At 41.6% G+C, this 9,834-nt stretch overlaps 1 protein-coding gene across 1 annotated transcript in view; it reads left to right on the top strand.

Moving 5' to 3' along the window:
- Positions 1-8,689, top strand: part of SDC2 (syndecan 2) — a 60,053-nt gene extending 51,364 nt beyond the window's left edge. The window contains exons 4-6 of the mRNA XM_035893906.1: positions 6,186-6,319; positions 7,130-7,265; positions 8,526-8,689. Of these exons, the coding sequence (XP_035749799.1) occupies positions 6,186-6,319; positions 7,130-7,265; positions 8,526-8,689 (434 nt within the window). The remainder of the gene's footprint in view (positions 1-6,185; positions 6,320-7,129; positions 7,266-8,525) is intronic.
- The last annotated feature ends 1,145 nt before the right edge of the window (positions 8,690-9,834 follow it).

A 9,834-nucleotide genomic window follows, 5' to 3' on the forward strand; every position in this document is an offset into this window, starting at 1 on the left:
TATCATGGAGAGTGGCTGGGCGACTACATCAGCCAATTCCCTCAGGACTCTGGGATGCATCTCATCAGGTCCCATGGACTTAAGTGCGTTCAGGTTCTGCAGGTGGTCACGAACCTGATCTTCTCCAACAGCAGGAGGGGTTTTGCCCTCCCGGTCCCCCTCATGCCGTCCATCAACTCTGGAGGGGTGAGGAGAAAGGTTGCCACTGAAGACTAAGGCAAAAAAGTTGTTGAGTACCTCAGCCTTCTCCTCATCTGCTGTTACCAGCTTGCCGGTCATCAATGGATTCCTCCATTGGGACAATTTGATGTTCCACTGTGAGCAGAGGCTTAATTGAACCTCCTTGATGTAGACTTCTTTGAGGGGAAATTTAACATTTCATTTGAAAAAAACCCAAAAAATTAAATTAACAAGTCAGTGATTTCATCCAGTTCCCATGACTGTCTAAGGAAAACTCTGATCTCCAAGACAATTGTCCTTTCGGTCAGCATCCCATTCTGTCATGTCTTCAGATGCTGGTGGCTTTGTAAGCTTCAGGAAAGGAGACGGGCTGACAATAAATAGTGGTATGGAGAATGGTCTGGTTTGGGGGTTTTTTTCATCCCTCTCTGGAGTTTGGCTGTTTCTAATATGGGTGACTAAAAATGCAGCCCTGCTTTTGAAGTGGAAAGGACTATACAAGAACTGGTTTCAGATTTTATTAACCCATCTCAGTGGTAAAATTGGAGCCAGAAGGACAGAAACTGCCTCTAGACTTCACCAACAGTAACACCTTGGCTTTCTCTTCTCTATTTCCCTGTGCTCTGCCTTGCGTCAGGAGTGTATAACATGCACTCTTGCTACCTGCAAGAAAACAGGAGAAGTCTTGCTGTAGACTGAGACTATCTGGATGCCCCTCCAGAAAGGTTGTGTGACAGTACCAAAATCTAATCCTTTTGAACAATCCTTCTGAGCAATCTATGGGCCCAGTTTTATTCACTTAAGAAAAAAATCTCAAGAGGGAAGCAAATTGTCATCCCCTCCACCCTACGCATCCTGTACTTACTGCCATCTCAGTTTTATGAAGTAGAAAGTGTCCTGCAGAGCTCCTGATGATCAATTTTCCTCATATTATGTTGAATGTGTCTCTCTCTACTTGATACCCAGTGATGTAGTGTTCCTAGCAGGAAGAGCCTTCCCACTCAAGACTGGTTTTCTTGCTATGTGATTCCACTCCAAGCAAACAGATCCAAGATGACAACATGCTGACTCTTTCCTTGGTATGAAAATTGTTAGCTGCCACCAGGCCTGTGGAGACAAACAGGAATTGTCAGCACCACCATTAATGCCCTTGCAGGTCTGCAAGCAGCGCTAACATGGACAAATGTCATCATAAGCATGACACATTTCAAACTAGAAGTTGGCTGAGGGCTTTTTATAAGGAGAAAAAAAGGTGATGGTCTGCTTTTTCTCTTTTTTTTCCTTTCATAGCCTCTTTATTCTTCATGTATGTTTGGCTGCTTTTGTGAGTTTGCCCAAGTGTTCAGTCCAAATCCATTGGTCAACAGTTTCCAAAGGAGCCATGCCTGCTTCCTGATTGTCTTGTATCAACAGCAGAAAGTCGGCAGTGAATTCATTAGTCCATTGTTTCCTTCTTGCAATCTCCATCTCCGAGGAGATGCCTCAGTTTGTCATCACTCTTTCTAGAGTTGGTGTTTGTAGATAGCATAACAATAAAAGAGTAAAAATAGTTTTCCTCCCTAGATACAACTTCAAATGCTTTTATAACTGTTGTTACTTTTTCCTCTGACATAAAAGATCTTAACTGAGCCTTGGTCTTGCAAGTACCTGGAAGTAGCTGCTAAGCAGCGCAACTACCCTTATGTTAAGGAAAGGTACCATCTCTATCTGATTCACCTACAAGTTCTTTGGAAAACTATCTGTCTGGTTCTTGTGTCTTCTCTTAAGTTACTGATGGTAGACAAGTCTCTGCAATATATATATATCAGAATCTCATGCAAATTTTTCCTCCCCCTTTTTCTTTTCCCTAGCCTAATATTTCTCAGTCAATAGCAGCTCAAGTTTGAGTAGGTTAGCTCAGGATGAACTAGGTCTCGACTGACATTGTGACTGTGGACTGTTCTTGGAGGAAAGTTATGGTGGTGGGGTTGGAGCTTCTCCAAGAAACACAAGAGCAGAACTGCTTTGGCTCTTGACCTAACAGGAAGCTGAAGTTACGCTCCGAGGCTGGAAGGCAGTTCAGGAGTCCAGCAGCAGCGTGGCATGGGGCTGGGTGATGGGAGAGGCTGGGCTGGGGGCCATGGTTACGCTGGATGCTCCTGGCCCCACTGGCAGTGTGCCTGGCAGGCACTCCAGGTGGGGCGACACAGCTTCCCCTGGTGTACTTTCCCTCTGGTGGTGGAGGCAACACAGCACGTATTCGTTTTCCGTTTCCTAAGGTCCCACTCATAACTGCCTTTCAGATTGGCTTGGAGCAAAGGCTTCTTCTGTCCACCTGCTACACCAGCCCCAAGCATGCTTCATGACATTGACTGCCTGGTTTTCCAGGTCCTTTAACATAAAAACCTACTGGGATACTGTTTGAAAGTATTTTTTTGTTGTGCTGGACAGAATCTTATGCTTCAGTATAGTTAGGACTCCTCCTTTTATTCTTTCTTCAAACTTTGTTGTGGTTTTTTTTTTCCCTCCCCAAGTGAGAATTATCAGACACTTGACATCCTTGCACTGTCTCCATTTATTTCAGCTGCAATACCCTGATACGGTGCTAGTATTACGTTTACAGTGTCAGCTCTGGTTGCCTAACACTGTGTTGATTGTGGGTTGTATTGGGGACTTTTCATGTGAATGGGGGTGAGATAAGCCAGCTAAAAATGTGTCATTCTGGTGTATGTCACATTGATGCTAGAGATGGAAGGTGTGAAAAAGATGGTGGGGATGTGTGTGCCCACCTTATGACAAGTTTGCTTGTGGTGGTAGTACTGGTACTACTCTGAAAGTACTCTCAGAGTGCGATATGCAACAGCAAACAAACGCGATGCCAAAAGATAGGGTGAAATGATTGGATTTGCTTGGTAGGAAGAGTTAATCACTGGCTGCTTTGCAAGTAAGAGTGCTAACTACCGTAGGCTTTTTGTCGTATACAATAATTTAAGCTGGCACAGTCTTGATTTCCTGACAAGTTTCCTCAAGCACCAAGAGTGTGAAAGAGCATTTGTGTTCCTGTCATCCACATCACTGAGGGCTACGTTAGATATTTCTGATATTGCAGCACAATTTAAAGCTATTTTAACCACTATGAAGATAGCAGTTGGGCGTCCTGAAGAAGTTGCAGTGGATAAAAGACGGTGTGTGATGATTGAGAGCTCTCAACTCTTTATCACAGAGATGGCTATGGGTTTAGTTACTGCAGGGTTTTTGTGGTGCCATCACTAAGAGAGAAGTACCTATTTGTAGGGGGACTCAATGCAGTTAATACCCAGCACCATCACCCAAGCTGTCCAAATCCAGAAACCTTCTAAAGAGACAGTGATATTTTCAAGAGGAAGAAGTAAGCTCTTATACTCCAGCCATTTCACATTTTTTCTTAGAAAACCTAGCTGGAAGTTATGCTCATGACACTCTGTAGGTTTTTTCTTTCCAATCTTATTTGGATTCAGGAAGGGGAGTGGCTCTTTTTTTTTTACCTTTTAGGGAACATGATACTATGTAAAATGCTATTGCTATTAGAGCATTAGAGAGGTTTTTTTGATCTCTCAGTCCTATTTACGGGTAATTCTGAGAATACTACTATCTGTTTAGCAAGGGAAATGCCTTCCCCTTGTTTAGACCTACTCCATGTCTAGCAGAGAACTGTCTGGATAAAGCAAATTAGAAAGCAGGAACCATGGGGATGTATCTGAGCTGGAACCTGAGTCAGGCTTAAAGGATAGGTGTTTGGGGGATTGTCAGGACTCCCCTGAGGCTGTACAGAAGGAGAGTTGGGTACCTTTGGTACAAATCTAGCAACTAGTCCAGGAATTAGATTAGTCACCCATTTGTAGAGAGACTGGAGATCTGCATCTTCCATAGCCAGATTGGTTCGGACCTGTAACACTCACCATTTTAGACACAACTATTGCCTGTAGCAAAGGCGGCATTTAAGGATTTGGAAGAGCAGTTGTGATTAAATGGGACTTATCATTTCATTAAAAAAAAAGAAAATAAAGTTCTGTACTCTCAAAGTGTGTTTTTATCAGATCTCTAATCTGAACATCGATTTTAATTTCCTTGACTGTGAAAGGCTTGCGCAATTTGGAGGAACTTTGGAAGGTAAAGTAGGCTGAGCTATCCATTGGGCCCTTATTCCTCAACGAAAATTCTGGAGGCAAAGCCAGAAAAATTTTCTTGTTGGATGCCTTTCCTCACCTCTGTTTTGAAGCAGGATATTGTTTTTTTGATCTTTGAGCAGCATTTCAGGAAAATATCTGACTCATGTTGTGAAGTCCTTATTCTGGAGGTTGCACTGTAATTTTTGTGTATCTGAAGGTTTTTCCAGTGTTACTCTGTGCTGGTAGCTTTAATGTAGTACTTTTTTTAATGATTCCAAATTTTCTTTTCTACATTACAGAAATTGTTTTAGTTATTGTCTTGTTAACACCATTCCTTCTAATGCCAAATGTATGTCTTGACTGTGAGTTCAAAACTTTGCTATTGTGCTCAGATTTTCAGTCTGTTTTCTCTCTCTACAAAACTAAGATAAAAACTCAGTTTGAAATGAGTGAGTCATACTATTCTGTTGTAAGAGGATATATTTTTATTTGTTAGGAATTATTCTTGTGCACATTTGCTGGATTTATTACCCAGTAGTTACTTGGGTAACTGGTGTCTGTAATGAGCTGAACACATTGAGATTCCTAAGGAGTGGTCCAAGAAGAGGTTGATTCTTTTCCTCTTTCAGGTCTTGCAATAATTTAGTCTGTCGTCTGTGTCTTCTCCCTTCCAGTATCACCAAAGGATATTTGTTAGATATGTCCATTATCTTATTCTAAAGGAGCCTTCAGGCAGGGCTTTGAATGTGGAGGAAATTAAATTTAAGGTCATCTTTAGGGAGTTTTCTGTACTCTTTATTTTGAAAGAAAAGGGCTTCTGAATTATGTGTAGTTTAAAAAACATGTGCATTCCTAGTGACTGGAACATAAAGTAATAGCAAGCTTCCTGTAGACAGAAACTACTTGGCTTTTTAGGTTTAAGGGTTTAACAGATTTGCTGTAGAGGAGAGATTTTGTTGTTGAAGCCGCGTGTTACAGGGAAAAACTGTTCAGTTTATGTAGTTTAAGTCAAGTCAGGATCAAAGCAGGTTTTTTGTTAATTTATTTATATGTAATTAACTGGCAGTCATTGAACTATAGTTTTGGGCTCAATACCAGCAATACAACAGACAACCACAATACCAGCCACTTACGGAATGGTACTATGCAACTACGAATTTTTAGTTCCTGTTGTATAAGGGGGCACATGATCCCAACATGTGCCACACGCACACACGCATCCCTCTTGCAGGCTGTGGGGTGTGCAAGCCCCACTCGTCTGGGTGTGCAGGACCCCCTGCCCACATACCTCTGCTGTGGGGGACGCAGGTGCCTCCAGCCCCATGTGATCCCGGGGCCCCACCACCTCCTGCCACCCCCAGGAGGTGACCCTATGGCCCAGGGGTGCAGGTCCCGGGGGTTTCCCCGTGGAGAGCTGGAGGTGGTCACTGGGGGCACCCACAGGGTGGGGGTGGTGCTGCTAAGCCCCAGCAGAGCCCCTGGTGCCACAGGCCACATCAGACAGGAACACACCAGCCCTGATGGCTGCTGCCTCCACTCCAGGGTCTCTTCCCTATTACAAGTGTTCATGTTTTTTTCATACTTCTTTTCAGGATGATTCCTTGTATTTCAAAAATATCGTCGTAATTTCCTGGTTACCGCTTAATCCAGCTGATGGCCTCCCTTCCTCTTCCATGGGAACACTTGGGGCAAATATTCCCCTGGCAGTTTGGGGCACTTCGTCTGCACTTGCGTCTTTTGTCTTAGCAGGCATTGTCGTCTAGGCCATTTGCCTAGGGTGGGCTGTGCAAGCAGCCCTACCTCGGTGTCATAATAAAAGATGTAATTGATCTGGAAGAATTTCACAGGTCAATGAAATGTCACCTTTTTTGTCTTTAGGTGCTGAAGAAGATGAGGATAGTGCAGTGATAACAACATCCAGAACACTTCCAAAGTTACCGACAACTAGTGATGCATCTAGGGCTGAGACCACCACGGTGAAAATGCAGACCAAGGTGCCTGCACAAACAAAGGTACGTGGCTGGAGAGCAATACCATTTACCATGGTTCTGCTGTACCCCATTGGTAGCTTGATGTTAACTTTGTTTGATTTCTACGGATTAAAAAGCCTCCGCAAACTTTATTTAATGCAACCGCAGCCTGTTACATGAATACAGAGCTGCTCAGTTTCATTCCTACTAGAAAGTCTGTGTAGGGACGTCTGGGTTTCACATGAAGGAAAAGAGAGATGCAAAAAAGAATTATCTCATGATACGCAGGACAGTTTCTCATGATACCTTCAAGCCCCAGCTGTACCTTTTTTACATCTCTCAAAGAGTTATTAAAAAATTCTACATAAAACTTCCCTTCTCAAAGGAGAATGCTGTGTGGTTTGGCTGTAGTTTGAACAAGTGCCAGGTTCCATTTGCTGTTTCAGTATTTCCTTCTACCGCCCTAGGTAATATTGGCTAAGTTACCCTCAAAGGCATTCTGAATACAACATACGTGATGTGTTAATTTCAGAATTGTTATTTCATTCAGAGGCTGTTACTCTGATTAAACACAGGCAATATTTAACAGCTGTTGGCTAAATATACTTTTGGGGGTTTTAAACTTGTGGATAGTGTTTTTCATTCTGACATTGTGACAACAAACAGATCCAGTTACAATGTCTAGCACAGCTTTCTGTGGTCAAAAAGCCTCCCATGTGTTGTATTTGTGAGTATCGTGGAGTATGCGCGTGGAGCCACAGCTTCGTGGCTGCCCATGACAGGCGGTGACCGTGCTGACTTGCGGTGCACCCTGTCTGTAAGCGATGCTCTCTTTTCCTTTCTGTGCCACAGTCACCTGAAGAAATTGATAAAGAGGAAAGGCCCGAGACAGATGCCAAGAAAAAGAGCGATGAGCCAGGGGACGACACCGACGTGTTCACCGAGAAGCATTCAGAAAACCTCTTCCAGAGAACAGAAGTTCTGGCAGGTGAGGTGTTGTTTGCCAAGGTCCATCTCGCCAGAAACACCATAGAAAACAGAGAGGATCCTTGACAAATAATACAAACTCAACTTTTGTGTTTTCTTGATGGATTCTTAAACACATTGGTGGGGGTAGCCAGTGGTTGATTTGATGAGTTTGAGACAGGCATCTTCTGGTGTTATTTAATAGTGAAGTCTCGCTAATTGATTTGACGCCCCCAAGTTGAATACTGCCTGCTGAATATCTGGAGCTTCCACAGCTCGGAAAGGGAGTTGCAATTTGATTGATGCTTGTGGTGCGGAAATGTGTTTCTCACCCACGCTCCTGAGAGCACATCGCTGCCTGGTCCATCTGGTGCAGATGGACAGTGCCTGGGAGGCACTCACAGCAGGGGTGGGTGGATGGAGAGGGATGGACGAGCGCTGTCCTTAGGATACAGAGGGTCTGTTTCCATGCATAAGCCAGGGAGGCACAAGCTGGCCACCAATATTTTTAAGTGGCTTTCCTACATGTGAGGGTTTTTTGGCAAAGACCAGCATTTACAGGTATACTTTTCCCCTGTGTCCTTGGAGGGGGTGTTGGGAGCCATGAAGGTCACACAGTTTTGGACTGTGTCTTCCTCTATGCACCAAAATGTGAAATAGCCTTAATATCCGCATCAGTGGAAGCATCCAGGTGTGCTCTTGAAGTTAGTTGGAGTTGATAGTTTCTACACACTTGCAAGTGCACGATGAATGTAATGTCTCTGTTACTACAGCTCCATGAAATGTTCTTTCCGATTACTCATCAATAGGAAATGCATTTCAGTCTAGAGTCAGAGTGAAAACTGATGGAGAAAAGAGAAAACCCATTTCTTAGCTAGTGCAGCAAACCAGTTCTTTTAAGGCTGAAAATGGTAACTGTTGAAAAATGAGTTTGAAAGAAACTTAAATGTTGTTATTATTATAAATGAAGACAACGTTATGCTCTAGCAGGATGGGTGGCTTTCTTAATTGAGGTTTTGGAAAATTTTCAGTAACTTTTTTAGAACTGTGGGCTGTTGGATCACGCACTCGTAGGTGGAATGTCCTTTTAAATGATTGCCTTCATAAACACAAACAGGCTTTCTGAGAATATGTTTCAGGATACTAATAATCGAGACACTTGCATAATGGGAGCCCTTTTCTGTAATTTGAAAGTCACGGCAAATTCATTGTGTGAGATGAGAAACGCGGTGCTAAACTTGTTTTCCTGGCATATTGTGAATCTTGGTTTCTTTGATTACAGCTGTTATTGCTGGCGGAGTTATCGGTTTTCTTTTCGCAATCTTCCTTATCCTGCTGCTGGTATATCGCATGAGAAAGAAGGATGAAGGCAGTTACGACCTTGGTGAACGTAAACCATCCTGTGCTGCCTATCAAAAGGCACCTACTAAGGAGTTTTATGCATAAAATTCCTATTTAGTGTCTCTATTTATGAGATCACTGAACTTTTTTAAATAAAGCTTTTGCATAGAATAATGAAGATCTTTTTTTTTTTTTTTCCATTAAAGAGCCATTACGGCACCTTTATGATAAAATCCCATTGTATTTAAAACTTTTCATGTATTCCTTTAAAATGTAAAATTAAAACTTAACATTTGCAGTGTTCTGTGAATAACAGTGGCAAAGCATTATTTTATAAAACCATTGATGTTCACCGAATCATTTTTAAAACTTTATGCATAAATATAAAATAATGAAAATTATTGTTTTATCCTATGGTTCAATGAAAGTTGTTTAATTTTTGTCGGCATGTCTCAGATTGATCTTACAAGTTAGTTTTTATTTCATTAATTTATCTGTTTCCAAAAAAATGCCTTTTTGTAGTTGTCATGGTGCAATTTGTCTTCAGATAATTCAGATAACAGTAACTTTTAGTGTAAATGTAATTTTTCAGCTATGTAAACTTTAACCTCCACTTTGTATAAATTTAAGTGTCAGAATATCAATTTTACACTTTGCATTGTTTCTCAGCGTACCTGTAGCTTCAGTGAGATTTGTAACAGCAAATTAATGTGTAAAATTGGATTATTACTACAAACTGTATAGTCGTATTCTTACTAAACAAATCTCCTGTAAGGAAGATTTGGAGTAAGCTACTGACAAACCTAAGCAAACCCAAAGACTCTTAACAGTATTTTGAGAAGTTGCTGCAGATTTCTATGGCCACTGTATTTGTTAATTATTTGCAATTTGAAGGTACAAGTAGGGGTTTAAATTTTTGTTCTTTAAAAATGCATTTAAGTTGTAAACGTCTTTTAAAGCCTTTGAAGTGCCTATGATTATATGTAACTCGTCGCAGACTGGTGTTAATGAGTATATAACAGTAAAAGAAAATGTTGGTATTTTATAAGCACAGACAATTCTAATGGTAACTTTTGTAGTCTTACATGGATAGACATAATTGTAATTTGGGAACATAAACACTACTGAATAAATCATGTGGCCTAATACTGAGAATTCCATTGTGATATACTTTTATATGCTTTTCATTTTATGTCTACTTGCTTATGTGTTGTCACGGAGTACATCCAGTAGATCTTAAAAATCGAGAC

This window comes from Egretta garzetta, unplaced genomic scaffold (genome assembly GCF_000687185.1).
Source record: "Egretta garzetta isolate BGI_Z169 unplaced genomic scaffold, ASM68718v1 scaffold154, whole genome shotgun sequence".
NCBI lineage: Eukaryota > Metazoa > Chordata > Aves > Pelecaniformes > Ardeidae > Egretta > Egretta garzetta.